The 17,914-nt window shown below is 34.6% G+C and overlaps 2 protein-coding genes across 3 annotated transcripts in view; both read left to right on the top strand.

The window, feature by feature from the left end:
* LOC132053227 (uncharacterized) overlaps positions 1-17,914 on the top strand; it is an 88,000-nt gene that overhangs the window by 52,435 nt on the left and 17,651 nt on the right. The gene's annotated exons all lie outside the window — the stretch shown is intronic.
* On the top strand, positions 8,214-15,590 carry LOC132053226 (uncharacterized). 2 transcript variants are annotated; one of them, XR_009414095.1, is made up of 6 exons: positions 8,214-8,419; positions 10,196-11,549; positions 12,918-13,187; positions 13,833-13,988; positions 14,610-14,840; positions 14,930-15,590. XR_009414095.1 is itself a non-coding variant. In XM_059445153.1 (5 exons), exons 1-5 carry the CDS (start codon positions 8,406-8,408, stop codon positions 14,727-14,729), a joined length of 1,914 nt encoding a protein of 637 aa, XP_059301136.1. In that variant the 5' UTR covers positions 8,214-8,405; the 3' UTR covers positions 14,730-15,590. The 2 variants fall into 2 exon arrangements, 1 of the variants encoding a protein (XP_059301136.1); XM_059445153.1 differs by having other exon boundaries at positions 14,610-15,590.

Below are 17,914 nucleotides of genomic sequence, written 5' to 3'. Positions count from 1 at the left end.
TTATTTTATGCCTTAAATTTTGTATTGCGCAATTGATACTTTACTTTGTTTCCTTAGATAAAATGAACCTTAGCAAAATTAGTGGGTTAGCTTTAGCATAACGGGTAGTTAATTTAAGAGAGAAATTCATCATTAGTCCCCTAAGTTTCTCTTTTATATTTACAGTATATATAGTATTTATTTTTATTGGAATAATTGATTTGCAAAATAGCATGCCTACATATTTTGGGTTAAAGAAATTATTTTATTTCTTAATATCTTAGGAATTTCAGAATTTCACTAATACGCAAATATATTTTATAAGTAACTCTTTAAGTTTTGAGTCAATTACGCATATCTTTAAGCATAGTTAATAAAAGGATAAAGAAAGCTCACATTAGATGTTTCTATATTTTGTTTAGGCTCTTAAATCGCAAAATCAATTAATATCTCACCATTTGAGTCGTCTCAAATATTTATTAAAACACTGCACAAACTCGCGTTTTTTTTCTCTACTTATATATTTCATGCAAATCTTATTTTAAATAGCATTATTATTTAAAGTCTTTGCAACATTTATAAATTTATTTAAATGGCATTTGAAGTTTTTTTTCCTTTTAAGCAGCTTATTATATTTTCTACAAGTCTCATTCTAAATAGCATTTTTTTTAAGCCTTATTAACTTTTATAAGTTTTTTATTGTAAATGGCATTTAAAATCTTCTTTTATGCAAACTATTATATTTTCTCTAAATCTTATCTTGAGAAACATTCTTATATTTTTCTTAAAAAACCCTAGCAACATTTCTTAGCCTTTCTTTTTAAATTTCAAGCATTTTATTTGCATTAATTAATTAACCTAAGTTTGGCCGGATAACCGTAGTTACGGATCCTAGAGGATGCCTAACCCCTTCCCTTTAGGATAATATAGAACCCTTACCTAGAATCACACTGGTTAAGCAGACTATTAACGGAGGTTTAGTTAGGCTTTACCTTAGTTAATAAAATAGGTGCCCTAATTCACCTTAAAATCAATTAGGTGGCGACTCCTTAAAATAAGCAAACAGGAATCTCCAATATGTTGTACTCCGCTTCAAGCCCGGTTAAAATGGGGTATAACAATATATAATATATATTATAATAATATTATTCGTGTATATAGTATATAATATTACGATATACCTAATATATGAATATATTACTCTATGTGCGAACCAATTATACTCTACAATAACATATAAAGTATACAATATACAATAAATAGATAGAATAATATAATTACTTATGGATTACCACTAAAATAGGATCTTAATTAATAATTGACACCACATCCCATTAAACTTGGCTTCCTTTCTGCCATCATATATTTACTATTCAATTTTTTTCTCTCTCTTCCATGAAATAGGAAAATTAAATCAATTAAATTTATATTTGTATATATTTAATATAATAAATAATATATATGCCTAATATATACAATAATGTATGTGGTCAAAGATATATATATATTAAGAAATTAATTTATATATAGTATATACTAGTTAATATACATAAAAAATAATATTATATATAGTATATAATAGTGAAATATACGAATATATAAGTACAAGAATATATATACTTGTTCAAGGAATTGTACAATATATATCATTTAAACAAGATAGTATACTATTTTATGGATTAATGCTAGCCGAGTATATTGGGATGATTAGAAAAGTAATTAATGTGTTTTGATATGTATTTAATTTGGTTATCACTAATATAGGAAACTCTTTATTATTAGCCTTTTATTCATAGCAACATTTTTTTATTTATGGTATAAAATTATACATATACCCCAAATATAGAGTACATATTGTAGATTGTGTAATTTAGTTAATCGTTGTAGATTATGAAATATTTTACTTATTTACTTGTATTTATGTAACTTCCCCTTTGATTTAGGGGTCTTAAGTTAAGCTTGGAAGTCCCGTAGACACATAAATTTTATTGGATTAAATTCATACAAAATTTGTATTTAATCCATATTTATTTGGGTTGAACGATTAATTAACGGCCGACAATAAGTCCATTTAATTAAATTCAAGTCTAAGGTCCATTTCATCTGAGGCCCAAAACTCATGCCACATGTCAAGTGACATGGCATCCCGATCAAATTCAAGACCAACAAGATGATGCCACGTGCTCAAATGATGTGGTGATTAGGTCAAATACAAGAACTAATAAAAAATCGCCAAGTGTCCAAAATGACATGTCTTGGCCAATCACAAGCAACCTTATCACATAGCATTGTGATAAGCTTGATGATTTACATCAACCAATCAGAATGAGGCAAAAGAGTTCATCTAAACTTGGGTTGCCTACTCCCTACAACTATAAATAGGGGGTTTACATAACTTTTACGAGGACATTCGGCAAGCCTTTGGAGAAGCCGGCCATATTTGCATAGTCCCGGAGTGTTCACGGAGTTCTTCCCGGAGATCAACCAAACGAAATAAGTGTTCGACATTATAAGGATTGAAATACATCTACAGAAGATCCAAATCATCCACGTTACTCCGAGAAATACGCTACCGAAATCCTCGAATCACGGAAACGTTTAGGAGAGAAGAATCAAGAGAGCAACAATATTGTACTCACAAGATTCATAAATAAAATTACATTTTTCTTTTACTTTTTATTGTAGTTAATTTTCGGCACTTGAAAATTTGTTGCAAATAGTTCCCAACTTCAGATCCGTATATCGGGATTATCAACGTCGTCCCGTACATCTAAAGTTGATCCTGATGTCTAATGCAACTAAACATTAAATACTTTGTAATTTTCGGTTCTTCTTTAAACAGTGATGCTCAAAAGCAGCTATTCGTACACTTTTCCCGTTGAAATTTGGGGGTCAAATGCATGTATAGCCGATTCTGAACCCCCATTTAAGCTATAACCGAAGTTTATAAATTTTAATAAGTTTAGTATAATCAACTTCCTACATACGCGATCAAAGTTGCAAAAATCCGCGTCTGAAATTGTAAAATTTTCCTGAAGTTTGACATATTTCTGGTGCGAGTAAGCTTCCGACATACGCGTCAAAAGTTTGATTTGTCAAAGCCAAACTGCGGACACATGCGTCAGAAGTTTGGCTATCTAAAGCCAAACTTCTAACATTTATGCTTAATGTTCAGACATTTATACCTAAACAGTAGAGGTTTCGAAAATTAATGAAATTAAATTAAATGTTAATTTTCTCCTTTAAAAATAGTTCGCCATCAAAATCGCTGTAATAAACAAAAAATTGTACAATGTTATAAATACACCGTATTGTTCATTCAAATATACAGTCAACGGGATAAGCTTATAATCAAGTAGACAACTTGTGAGTAGCTCAAGGGTGCAGCCTTGCCACAGCCTTCTCCGAAAAGCCTCACGCAGCCTTCCGAAAAGCCTCATTAAAGATTCCTTTCTTCTAGTAAAAAATGAAAGTCAATTCAGTTCATTTACATAGCAATTGAAAGAGCAATAAAATCTCTCTCTCCCCCAGCTTTTTTGGCTATATCTTTTGTTGTCGTGTTCTTTTAATAGTATTTCATAATACATTATCAGCACGAGACTTGGCCATTTTAAGTTTGATTTCTATTTTAATTACAATTCTTAGAGTTACAAGAGTGCAATATAAGTATTCTATTTGGTAATCCTTCACTGTGTTAAAATCATATTTATGGTATATGTTTTAATCCCTCCCATCTTTGGGTACTTGAAGGGACCACATGTTGTATGCCTTACTCGAGAAGGGAGAAGGTTTGGATTTGCACTATCAATATGCTTTTGTGGTGCTATGGATTAATAGGCCGAGCAATTCCTTGTGGACAATTAAATTGGGTATTACCTTTCTTTATTAACTCATTTACTGTGTATCATTTAAATTCATCTTTATCAGGCAAAAGCTCGTCTTGGGTGCTTGATGGTAAAATTTATCTTGATATGATGAGTCTGGCAGACACTATCAAAGATTTAAAAAAAAAAAAAACATGAAATCAATACTGTGCCAAAGTAATGATATTCCTACGCTCCTTGATGAAGGAATGAAATGGAAATATTTCACTGTTAAAGATCCTCTTATGCCGTGGAATAATTTGAAAGATAGATATGACTACTAGAAGATTGTCATTCTTCCACAAACACATTTTGATAGGATATGAGGGAACCCAATTGGTTCTGGACCATTTATGCTTCAAAGTTGTTCCTAAAGAACAATATTGTTAAGAGGGATTATGATGTTAATTTCATATCCCTTAATGGCTAAATGAGAGTCTGCAAGAGATATATGATCACCAGAAGTGACAATATTTTTTATGCATTGTTGTGGCTACAAGTAAAGATGTATTAGAGAAGAATTCTATATCATATGTATGCCTCAATTTGTCGAAGTAGCAATATCTCAAAAAGAGTTTCTAAGTTATCACGATTTGATATGCTTAAGGCAGATGATTGTGTTCCATTCCTGATGAATGAGAACTTTTGGTAAAAGCTATAAATATAGATCCATTACCTGAAGTGAATGTGATAATATTTAGTAAAGCTTATCAATACAGACATGCACTTGGTTGTGAAGATATCATGACCCACCTCTCGAAGAGGTAGAATATTTGAGAAGAAATATTCTAAATATTTTATGTTTTACTCCTAAAGTATTAAGGTTGTGAAATTTACTCCTGAAGTGGTAAATACTCTGCATTTCACTCCAGAAGTAGTAAAATGTTGCAACTTACTCTCGAAGTAGTAAGACTCTGTATTCTACTCCAAAGTAGTAGAACTCTAGAAATCTAGTTCTGAAGTAGTAGATATCCGAAATTGAAGTCTCGCGAAGAGGTTACATATGATAGCGCCATTTATCCTAGACCGTAATTGTTAGGATCGGAATATAAATTGTAGTAAACCTGAAGTTTACTAGCAATAAAAATGGTTATGATCATATTGAGACTACAAATGATTGGAAGATTGAATATCTTCATGTTATTACAGGTTGGAAACACGTGCGTGAGACGTTACCCAAGCATGATGGGATCACATATCACAATAAACTAGAAGTTTAATTAAGCCATAAAATCTCATGCAATAGTAAACCAGAAGTTTACTAAAACAAATAACACTCGTCATGGTTACCTTGAAGTTTACTCGTACAGATAATTTTATCAGTTGACATGACCATTTTGGTTGTCCTGATTCAAATCTGATGTGCTAATTGAGTATTCGGAATATATTGAAAAACTGGAAGATTCTTCAAGATTTCTTTTCAGTTACTTGTTCTCATGATATGTGATTACACCAGCTAATATTGGGATTGAATCCCCTAAATTCTGGAAAATATAAAAGCTGAATATAGGCCCGTTCACCTGCAATGTGATGTCTTAAATAGATGCATCGATGAGACGGTCACATGTACGTTTATGTCAACTGGAAGTTTGATTTTTACGAAGTTGCTTGCTCAAAATAATTGAGTTGGAAGCACAATTTTCCGAATATCTAATCAAGATAATTCATCTTGATGATGCTGGTTTATATCTAAGCTGGTTTGGCATTGGATGCCTCCGTAATATAGCTAAACCATTGCTTATGAGAACAGAGCTTCAGATGTTGGTCTGAGATATGATATGTTGCATACAACGACACTTATATGCTTTAGACCAATAAATTATGATAAATTCTCCCCTCATAATTGATTCAGGATCAGGAACTAGAGATTTCCATCTTATAGCTTTTGATGTGCGGTATATGATTAATGGATATACCAAGATACACACAGATGGATTTTCCCAAAGAAAATGGGGATATGTGTTAGTTTTTCTAACATAAGGGGGATAGATTATGCAACTAAGAAATATGTTGTGAATTATCATCAGTATGATCCTCAGATAATTCAAGTCAAATGCTAGAAGCATTTGCTGACCCAACTATTTCATATTTCATCTGCAAAATGCTCCTAATGTTCCTAAAGGAAAAAATCTGCAGCGTGCATGGAGCATGATAGACCAATCGGTTCCATATTTAATAATCCTTGAAAAAGGGGAGAAGCAAATGATCATAATAAGGAGGCAATGTGCACTTGAAGAGCTTACAACATAACACTTCATTAAACCTTATGGGAGGTTTAGGTACCTGGAAATAATGCAGTGATGAGATCTCAGTAAGTTATGTCGAATTGAGAACCGATACAAAATGATATCTCATCGATGATATCTTTGATACAATATGGCGCATTATTGTATAAGATTGTGAGGATCTGAGTTCTACGTCTCTTAAAGCATGCTGACGTAGAAATAATTACCAAGTGATATAAGGTATCTTGGTAAGCGTAAAGCTTTATTAAACCTGCAGGCCAGACATTACAAGTTCTTGGGGAACTTGTTTATAATCCTTATATGGATTAAATCAAGTAAGGTGGATATGATTTAATCACCTTAATGAATATTCATTGACGAAGGGAACACAGATTATCCTGTTTACCCTTATCTCTTTATGATAATCAGAATCTTTTATATTGTTGTGCAAGTTGATGACTTGAATATTATTGGAGCTCTTGAAGAGTTTCCAAAAGCAGTAGATTAGCTGCTAAAAAGAGTTGAAATGAGAAATTAGATTGGTCCTGAAGTACCATATATTTGTGCAATTGTTGCATTTATCTATCTTGCTGTAACTATAAGCATGATAGAATCTCTCTCTTATATAAAGATGTTGAAATAAAATCAATTGCATATTACCAATGAAAGCCCTGACCTGAATGTGTTTATCCTAACAAATGTTGTCAAGTGTTTTGTATATACAGGACATTCATCTGATTGACATAAGAGTTCGATCCAGACATGTTATCTATTGCCATGAAGGATTACTGTCATACCATGTTATTTTACTAACAATTAAATCATAAAAAGATAACAAAAGTTTATAAAGCGAGTCAAGAATTTACTTGGCGTGATTGCGACAATATTATATGGCGATGAAGAAACTCTATCTAAGAAATGAAGATGCAAATGATCAACCAGTTCGTTAAATGATCATTTAACAGATCTGATCACAAAGGCTCTGCCAACCTCAAGATATGATAAGTTGGTATACAAGATCGGAGTACATCATCTTCAAAAAGTATATGATACTTTGATCAGGGGGAGTAACATACGCGCTATACTCTTTTTTCCTTAACCAAGATTTTGTCCCATTTGGATTTTCCTGGTAAGGTTTTAATGAGGCAACTAACAAGGCGTACTACTAGATATGTGTAATTTTTTTCCTTCACTATGATTTTTTCCCACTGGGTTTTTCCTAGTAAAGTTTAAAGAGGCACATTATCTACTAATGAACATCCAAAGGGAAGTGTTATAAATACACCATTTTATGGATGTCCATTCAAATACACAGTCAACTGGATAAGCTTACAATCAAGCAGACAGCTTGCGAGTAGCTCAAGCAGGTAGCTTGCAAGTAGCTCAAGCAGGCAGCTTGCCAACAACTTCCTTTCTTCTAGGAAGTCAATTCAGTTCATTTACCTATCAATTGAAAGAACAGTAAAATATCTCCCTTCCCTAACTTCTTTGGCTATATCTTCTGTTGACATGTACTTTTAATTTTATTTCATAACATACAATAATTAAGAAGAAAAATTGTTGCAATATGGCTATAACTTAAATGCAATTTAAATAGCAGGATACAAAGTGGCTACAGGCGAAATTTTCCAAAACATTGGGAAGAGAAGTGGGTCATTTGGCCTTTTTTTTTTTGCGTGGATTGTCCTTTTGGAGTGGTCTTTAATTTTTAGCCCTCAAATTGGTGGTATTTAATATTTGCTCTTCGCTTAACACCTAAAGGTCTTGGGTTCGAATCCAGGCTCAAACAAAAAAAAAATTGCAAGTCATAAGTTGGGATTCGTAAGACAGAAATTGAGATTCGCAAGGCATAAGTTGGATCCAACTTATGTTTTAACGCAGAAGTTGTGGACCCCAACATATGCTTTAAGACAAACCTCAGCTTTAAGGCCTAAATTTTGCTAAAGCAGAGGTTTGCAAAATTTCAGTAATTTTTTTCTCTTAAGACAGAGTTTAAAATTCAACTCGTGACTTGTGAATTTTTTTAATTTTTAACTGAACGGAGATTCGAACCTAAAACACAAAGGACAAAAATTAAAGACCACCCCGCTGCACGATCCTGCAAATTGCCCTCATTTGGCATCACACTGACAACCCGGTAAATCTTTCATTCTGTCGATGCACACACATAAGTACGGCAGCGCCACTGACACGAACCCAAACAACCTGATATTTATCTATCAAAAAATACGGTGTGCCAGCATTTCTCTAAGGCTATGAGCCATATACCCTTTTCTTGGAAGTGAAATATGCAGGCTAATGCTTTGCCTCGTAGAAGACACATCATCACCAATTTATAATGGCCGCATCAAGGTACGTATCATCTGATATTGCTTCATTTGTCTGTTTTTTTTTCTTCTGTTCTTAATTTTAGATCTCTTTATATGATTAGAGTCATTCCATTGTACAATTCGGTACTTCTATATTAAGCTAGAACTGCCAAGTTTTGGAATTAGTTTTACAAGGATGGTTTATTCTTTGATAGTATGAGTAGCAGGGGCGGATCTAAGTCAGTTGGATTGGCTTATAAGTTACAGTGTATATATAGGGTTTTTTTTTTGAGTGTTTATATACATATATTAAGTTTTGAACACTCTAAACAAATGCAAAATGTTAGCTCAAGTGGTCCAGGGTGTTCTAAATTTTCTTTGGTGTCCTAAAAATAACCCTCCCGGGGTGAAAATAAGTTCCGCCAACTTATTTTTTTTAGAAAGTTATTTTCGCATCCATCCTTTATTTAACCCATCTTGTGGGATCTAAGTCGGTGGTGGGGTGTTCGCCTCGGCAAAAAGTTATAGTGTATATATAGGAGAAGAGATTTTTTGGATTATATACATTTTAAATTTTGAACATAAAACAAATGCAAAATGTTACAAGGAAAGGAGGGGTGTTCTAAATTTTCTACGTCCTAGGTTCGATTCCCATCAGCAACATTATTTTTAATATCTCGAAAAACCTGGATCCGTAGAGGGTGAGAAGTATGGTAGTGTTCATCCATCCTTTAAGATTAAAGGGATCACAACAATGTTTTGTTGTTGGTATGAGAAGGATGTTTTTAGGAAAATATTTGCCTAGAAGAAACATTTTTTTGGATCAATTTTTAATGTTTAGGTGGTATAAGAGTATATGGTAATCTTACAAGGAAAGGGAGGGGTAGGGTCTAGGTGTTTTGATGGCATCTCAATCACTCTCTTAAAGCGAAATGTTTAGTTCATCTCTTTTGTTGGACAATGTTGTCCCCAGTAACTAGTTCAGTACAGTTTTTGGTAATCTTACGACTGAGTATTGTATAGGGAAGAATGGTAGTGTTCATGATAATTTGAAGATTAAAGGTTCACAACAATGTTTTAAGTTTTGGATGAAGCAAGTGATGTGGAGTAAGAATCCGATATTTGTAACAGTAAAATAATACTGCTATTGCTTCATTTCTCTGGTTTTTGTCCTGTCATCTTAATTTTAGATTCCTTTGTATGCTTATAATCATATTTTCCTGAAGTACAACTCAGTATTTCTAATAAGGCCTATGGCTGGACTTAATACTGCCCAAATCTGCTACATGAATGATGGTTAGTTTATTTATGGTGTTTCATTATGATGATGGGTATAAGGTTTAGATTGTGCTTGATATGAGAGAGGTGTTTTATTTTGGAAACTATTTGCCTTGAAAAATCATTTTTTGGATTAATTTTTAATGTTTAGGTGTTATAAAAGTAGATGACATATGGTAATCTTACGAGGTAGAGGATAGGAATAATGTTAGTGTTTGTTCGTGATATTTTTGACTATTAAATGTTGACCAGAATGTTTAACTGTTTGATGAAGCAAGTGTCTGGAGTAAGAATCCAATTTTTGTAAAGGTAAAATAACTACTGCCCATAAGTGACAGAAGTTATTCTCCGCATTTTGGTTGAAAAAATTTCTTGGAGAAATCAGTTTCAACAATTTAACTGTACACTGAGAATGATTTCAACAAGGCTGAAATTCAATATCATTTCTAAAAAAAGAAAAGAAAAAGATTTCAACAAGGAACATTTATTATGAAAAATATTTGTCATTTTTCAAAATTTAGTTTACACCTTTTGTTTTCAGGTGCAGAATTTTGGTGAAGGGCAGTATTGAAAGGGTTGCACATTCCCTTCTTGCCAGCCCCAAGGCCAGGAACTCAGAGGTTTGGACGACGCCTGCCGGCCTTTCTTACGTCTTTTCCAGATTACATTCGCAATGTAGAGTTTGTCATAGAGGATTTACCTCCAGCATTTTATATGAGGCAAAAGGAACCTTATGGAAGACGTACAATTCTAAAACGAGCTGTTTGTTCCTTGCAAATGAGACAGTCTCGCACCATGCTCGAATTGCCTGGAAACGGCTGCTTCAGATTCATTCAAGCTGCGGATCAATTCTGCCACCGATAAGTAGGATTACATGTGTGATGAGCCTTGCTTTGTCTCGCTCACATCTGGTATCTCCTGGCATTTTGGCCTTCCTTATCGGACAGCTAGCATGGAAGCAAAGTGTGGTTGCAGAAGCAGAAGGCTTCACATCCCCGGAATCGCTCTACATGCATGCAAAGGATGGACATATCTACCTGACTTCATTTGTCTTCTTGCTTTTAGAGGGCTTGATATTGCTCTCAAGAGCAGTATACTTAGCGTTTCTGTTCTCCCCCTGTATACTAATGGCTCCTTTTGCAGACTCCCTTGGTATTGAGTTTAGGAAGAAGTGGCTTCGCGCTGTGAGAAAAACTCTAGAGAAGGCAGGTCCAGCATTCATTAAGTGGGGTCAATGGGCGGCAGCAAGGCCAGATCTCTTTCCAGATGATATGTGTAATGAACTTGCAGAACTCCACTCTAAGGCACCAGCACATAGCTATGCATATACAAAAAGAAGCATTGAAAAGGCATTTGGACGCAAGCTGCCTGAAATATTCGAAAATTTTGAGGAGGAGCCGGTCGCATCGGGTAGTATTGCTCAAATTCATCGGGCCACCTTGAAATTCCGATATCCTAGACAACGGGTTAAACCCATTCGTGTCGCTGTCAAAGTTAGGCACCCAGGCGTTAGTGAATCTATCAGGAGGGATTTCGTATTAATTAACCTGTTTGCAAAAGTTTCAAAGGTCTTCCCAACTTTGAAGTGGTTAAGACTGGATGAAAGCATACAGCAGTTTGCGGTCTTTATGATGTCTCAAGTTGATCTTTCTAGAGAAGCAGCTAACTTGAGTCGTTTTATATACAACTTCCGCAGATGGAAGGATGTATCATTTCCCCGACCTCTATATCCATTGGTGCATCCTGCGGTTTTAGTGGAAACCTATGAAGATGGTGAAAATATCTTGCGCTACATTGAAGAGCTTGAAGAACGTACTACAGAGTTCGAAGGATGTGACAGCATCCGAAGTGCCCTTGCGCACATTGGGACTCATGCACTACTGAAGATGATGTTGGTATGTCTGTGTAATTTAGCCATTCTGGGAAGTCTATGTTAATTTTGCCAAAAAAAAAAAAAGGACCACGTAATGGCAAAATTAACATATATATAAAAAAATAAAAAAAAATCAGCACTAAGCTAGTGTAGCACCATAATTACAAATAAGCCAAGAACCCCTACTTTGCAAAAAGGAATTTACAGAGTTCCTATCAAATCTGGTTTAGTCTATACATACTACTGTTACCTTCTCAAAAAAAAAAAAGTTCCTATCAAATCTATCAGGGAATCTGTCTCCTCTACTCTACTTTCTTTACACCAAAAATAGAACAACAGAATACAACTCATCTTGAGCTTCTGTGTTGAACTCTGCTTGCCTTAAAAATTCTAGCATTTCTTTCATTCCAAAATGACCAGCATATGCAAGCTGGCACCATTCTCCACCACCCCTTCTGTTTCACTAATTTTCCATTGGAATTCCATGAATCAAAACCTCAGCAGTGGTAGCTGTCACAACTCAATTAAAGCCCACCATACTAGTAAAAGCTGCCACAACTGGACAGTTATAAGACAGTGAAGGAACAAATGGCTGTTGGATTCCACTGCTGCGCTACACAAAGAACATCTAGAGCATAGCTGGACACCTATTCTTCTGGGATTTTCTTGAGTCAAACTAGCTTGTCTTGCTACTAACCAGGTGAAACAAAAAACTTTGAATGGCCCTAGCTTTCCAGTTCCCTGTCTGTTGTCCAGTATTCAGCAGGGAGGATAGGCTGAAATAACTGAGAATTTCCCATTGCCACTTCTGCACCAAATGAGTGAGTCCTCCCTCTCCTGGAGTCCCTGGAAGGACTCCAAACAATTAAAAACTCAGCCACTTTTTGAAGGTCCCAGTCATGTAGTATTCTTCTAAACACTATATTCCATCCTGGAGCTCCCCACACTTCATCTAAACTAGCTTCAGGGAAAGAAGCTATGTTGAAAAATTCAGGAAACATGTAAACGATCATGTCCCAACCAAGTATCACTCCAAAATAATGTCTTTCTTCCATTACCTACCATAATAGAAGAACTACCATGAGTATAATTGCAGTAGCCTGCTCTCCACACCCCAACACCATAAGAACAGTTGACATGTTTTGAGCACCAATGACCTATCTGCCCATATTTATCATGAATGACTGTTCTCCAGAGAGCATTGGTCTCCTTGTTGTACCTCCACAACCACTTCATCAGAAGACTTTGGTTTTGAAACTTGAGGTTTTTGTACCCACCATAGGGAAGTAGGGAATGCTATTCCATTGGGATCTTACAGTTCCTCATTTTTGCAACATAGTCATCAAATTTATTTCTGCTTTATTTTTGATACTATACTATTTAATTCCAGGTGGACAATTTCATACATGCAGACATGCATCCTGGGAACATTCTTGTTAGACCACCGCAAGACAGAGCTTCAGGTAAAGGACTTTTCAAATCGAAGCCTCATGTGGTCTTCCTAGACGTGGGTATGACTGCCGAGCTATCTAATAAGGATCGACTCCTTCTGCTGGAGTTCTTTAAGGCTGTGGCACTACGAGATGGCCGTTCTGCCGCAGAAAGTACTCTTGGACTATCTAAAGAACAGAGCTGTCCGAACCCAGAGGAATTCATCAAGGTGCTTTCTAGCTTTCTAGTATTTGTTATCAAAGAATGATGAAGCTCATAATTGTACGGGGCAGACTGTTGATCACTAGATTCTCAGAAGTCAATTAAATGTCCAAGCAGGAAAAGCTAAAAACGCATAGTACTTTGCATCTTGCGTTTTGGTTTAACTTGAGTTCAAAGAAAGCGCATATTTTACATTATACCTCTTTCGTGGATAATAAAGGGAAGCATAAAAAAGCACCCTCTTTCATCTTGTCTTAGGTCCATACATGAATATGTTAAATAAATCTACTTACAAAGGTGATTCATTTTTCTAAAATTTTGTCTTCCTTATACAGGATGGTGCTACCCCACCACCATCTATCTATGGGCAAATATTTTGGTGCAGCATGTACATATGCCATAAAATAATAGGAAGTATCTAAAACAAGGAGATGTGCAGTATATAGGCGAAAGATGTCTCATGTGAAACTACTTTTAGATGTTTGCTTGTGTGAACTGTAGAATGAAAATCAATTGTAAAAGCTTTTATCCCACTTCTTTCTGATGAATACACACTCATTTTTGTAGTCTTTTTGGTGAATTATGTCAAAACACTCCAATTTTCTTAGATTCATGTCTTTGTTGAATAACAAAAGGTACATGTTGGTAATAGGATGTGGAGGGAACTTTTGACTTTTGGAGGACACCTGAAGGGGGTGGCGTTCATCCGGCGGATTGCATGCAACAATTGCTTGAGCAAGTTAGACGTCATCGGGTGAACATTGATGGCAACATTTGTACTGTGATTGTGACTACTTTGGTGTTGGAGGTACATCATGGCCTTATTAGATGGTTTACCGTCCACTAACTCTGTACAGCATAGGCTTGTCTGTTGTATTCTTATGTTAACTTATCCTGTTTTAATGGTTCTTATGATCTACCATGTGTGCTCATTCTGCATCTATGTTTCTCAAGTATGATCTGGTCAAAAATCTGTCGAATGTGATTGTTGAAATTCAGTTATCAGTGAAACTAGCACAAGTAATTGTACCATATTCCATTTTTTATTATTGATAAACCGAACCTCGGAAAATACTTGCTTTAGTATAAGGGAGTGTTATACAACTTGTGGTAATTGAGTTATTGAGCTGGGTTCATTTAGCTCTTTGGATTGTTGTAAGGAAGTACATATTTTATGACGGGGACGCTGCAGAGCCATGAAAGATGGTTTCCAAAAAATAATTTAGTTTCTATCTGTTATTTCTGATCTCTTTTTCCTTAACTTATCTGCCTTTCCTCTTCCTCCTAGATTTTTCTTTCCATGCCTTATTCCACATGATTTCCTTTTCCCCCTATTTTTCTTCCAAATGCCAATATAAGGAAAAGCTTAGGTTGATATGTCTATTACTTGTTTGAACATATACCATTAAGCTTTTCTGTCTTCCTATAGGGATGGCAGCGGAAACTGGATCCGGAATACAACGTGCTGCAGACATTGCAAAAGTTGCTTTTCAAAGAAGACTGGGCAGAGTCTCTCTTTCACACAATCGGAGGGCTGATGGCCCCATAAAAAAAGGCTTTCCAACCCAACCCAGGGAAAACGATTCCACAATTTTGATGGAGTAATATACAGTAAAGAGGAGAAATGTATACACAGCGTCTGGCGATAGAGAATAAGGATGTATGCCCTTCATCTTTTTAAGATTTTAAAATCAGATTAGCTCTAACCTCGAATTCTTAACATTGTTTCTTATTTATTTTTCATCACAGTGTGAGATGATAATAAATACTTATCAAGAATGTATTGATGAAGAGTGTTTGGGACCAATTGATTGAAATTGATGAGAATTGAGAGCAACTAGCAGGATTCTTCCATATGGTTTAGATGCTGAGCCATATGTCTCTTTATGTATCAAACCCAAGGAACTGGGAGGAAAATATTGTATTAATCCAACATTTAGATATTCAAATGATTGGATCCGTGGGTATAGCCTGGTGGTTAATGAAGTGGGAGGAGAACCATGAGGTATCAGGTTCAAATCCGAGCAGAGGCAAAGAAAAACTAGGTGATTTCTTCCCATCTGTTTAAACTTCAAATCCGAGCAGAGGCAAAGAAACACTAGGTGATTTCTTCCCATCTGTTTAAACTTTGGTGGATAGAGTTGCTGGTTATTGTTTTAGCAGGTACCCGATGAAATAGTCGAGGTGCGTGCAAGCTGGTTTTGACCCCACTGTATAGAGAAAAGCACCCAAATGGTTAACTTATGTCCCTCTTAAGGACATTATGTTCAATATACTTTGGTATATCACCTAGTTATCACTGTGGGAATCAGGAATCTGATGAGTTTTTTTTATGGCTCAATTTGCGAAATGTGCATAGCTCAAATTGGCCTAAACTTTCAGCGAGCTAACCTTGATATACTCGAAATGACCCGCCAATGAGTATATGCACAGTCCAATCCGGCCATACAGGTGGATTGGACGGGATATATTTTCATGGGTTAATTTGACACCCCGACTCGAAGTTTGAGCTAGAGCACTCTAAAAACATGATTGAGTGCAGTATAGATGGAAACACTATGAAATTTCCACCATTAATAACTTGGTGGATATTTGACATTTTTCATCAATGCTGCACTCAATTATATTTCTAAGCGTTCTGCATAGATATCAACTCCTATCCTAACTTGAGTTATTCCATTAATCCTTTTAAGATAGGAATTGATAGTACGTAGGGGCTTAAGTAGTACGTTTAAACAACAATATAACGTGGTACTACTAGTCTTCTATATTGTACTTACTAAAATTGTGTACTGCACGCAACTTCTTACGCAGCACATCTTGAATTTGAAAAAGTCAAAAGTCTTGTTGGTACATTTACATTAATGAAGTTTGATATTTTGTTTCGAGTTTTTTATTAGGCGTTTAGATATATTAAATGTGATAGTTGAAAAAAAAGTTAGATAAAAAAAATATTGAAAGTTGAAGTTGTTTTAGGACGAGCATTTACTCGAAAAAAATATATAAAAGTTGTGAGTTGAAAAACATTTCAGTTGAAAAACTGGTCAAAATTACTTTTTCAAACTTTGAAACTATTTTTCTTTTCTTTTAAATCAGCGTTCCCAAGGTCTTGTAAGGTCTATATATACACTACCCTTTCCGGATTCCACTTGTGGAATTATATTAGGTATATTGTTATTGTATTATAACCGAGCGTTGTTTTGAATCACAAAAAATTATGTTCAGCATAAACAAAAATTTCTCTTTTTTCTTTTTGCCCCAAGTTTTCTATTTTTCTCATTCTAAAAAGACGGCAATTATCTTGTACCAATCCAGCCTCTGAGAAGTAACAACGGTCTTCTTTTCCTGAGTCTTCGTTTCACACAAGAGAAAATAACGAAAAATGGTCTCCTATGTTTGAGAGTAGGTTCAAATAGTCCCTTAAGCATGTACTTAATAGGTTTGGTCTCTCTAAGTTTGACAAAATTAAACACTTTAGGTCTCTAGAAAATAGTGGGGAAAAAAAAATTTAACCATAAACATTAAAGAAGTATCATCAAATCCTAAAATATGCAACACAAAAAACAACACTAGCACTAAATAGATATAAACAAAATAACAGAAATTACACCTCAAAAAGTTATCAAAAACTACAAAAATTGTACCTCCAAAGGTGAATTCCTGCTACGTTTCTTTTTACTAGATTTAGCGTACGCGCTTTGCGCGTGACCAAAGTGCGTACTTCATTTGTCAACAAACACTATAAAAAAAAGTCTAGACATAGATACAAACTTTGTCGTTAATCCATCGCTAAATTGCTCGTAGCTAGCAATGCTACTAATCGTCAGTAATATGTTTAGCAACGATTTTTATTTTAACTTTCCATCGCTAATTCATGTTTGTTTAGCAGTGAATTAAATTGATATATAAATGAATATTGAAGTTCTCATTTGTTAGAATAAGTGTAACCAAAAAAAAAAAAAAAAAAAATAACATTCATTTAGAATATATTTTATTTTCTATAATTTCATCCTTGCGTTTTACCAATTTTGCATTTAACATTATACTATAATCGATTTTGCTTTATTTCTAATTTCTTTCACCGCTAATATTTTTCTTATTTAACAAATTTTATATAATTTGGTTTAGAGATTAATGTATTTTTTATTGCTTCAGAAATTTGCTTGTAAATGGTGAAAGACGCAAACTAATTACCATAAGATCAGGCCTTAAGTCACAATATTTTCCTCTAAAACTTTCTAATCTGTAACATTATAAGTCCTTTGGCAACATTTTTGTTTCTCTTCCTGAGAATTAATCTCTTTTTTTTTTTCATTGCTCCATGTTTAGTGATCATCAAAATTTTACACCAAGGCAGGAAAGAGAGATTAGATTGACTTCCTAGATCATGGAACCAGCTAGGACCGGAACGACTATTGACCAACCTATGAACAGTTGTCGCCTACATAACCTACCTCCCAGACCAAGGAAAGAAGGTATCAGATCACTTTTGAGAGCCCTTTTGTGAAACCAGTTCCTTTACTCTTTTTGATTTATTAAATTTTTTCGTATAATTATTTAACATGTATAGAAAATCCTTATATTTAGAACATTAGATTTTATTAAGACTTAACCTTATATAAATCATTTTCTTATTTAAATTACATAAAATAATTATATTTCTTTTCATATTAGTTTATCATTCTGAAACTAAGCTTTATAAAACCGTTTTAACTTCTCCCCCTGATGAGACCA

Source organism: Lycium ferocissimum, chromosome 4 (genome assembly GCF_029784015.1).
Source record: "Lycium ferocissimum isolate CSIRO_LF1 chromosome 4, AGI_CSIRO_Lferr_CH_V1, whole genome shotgun sequence".
Taxonomy (NCBI): domain Eukaryota; kingdom Viridiplantae; phylum Streptophyta; class Magnoliopsida; order Solanales; family Solanaceae; genus Lycium; species Lycium ferocissimum.
This window is presented reverse-complemented; position numbering and strand designations above follow the sequence as displayed.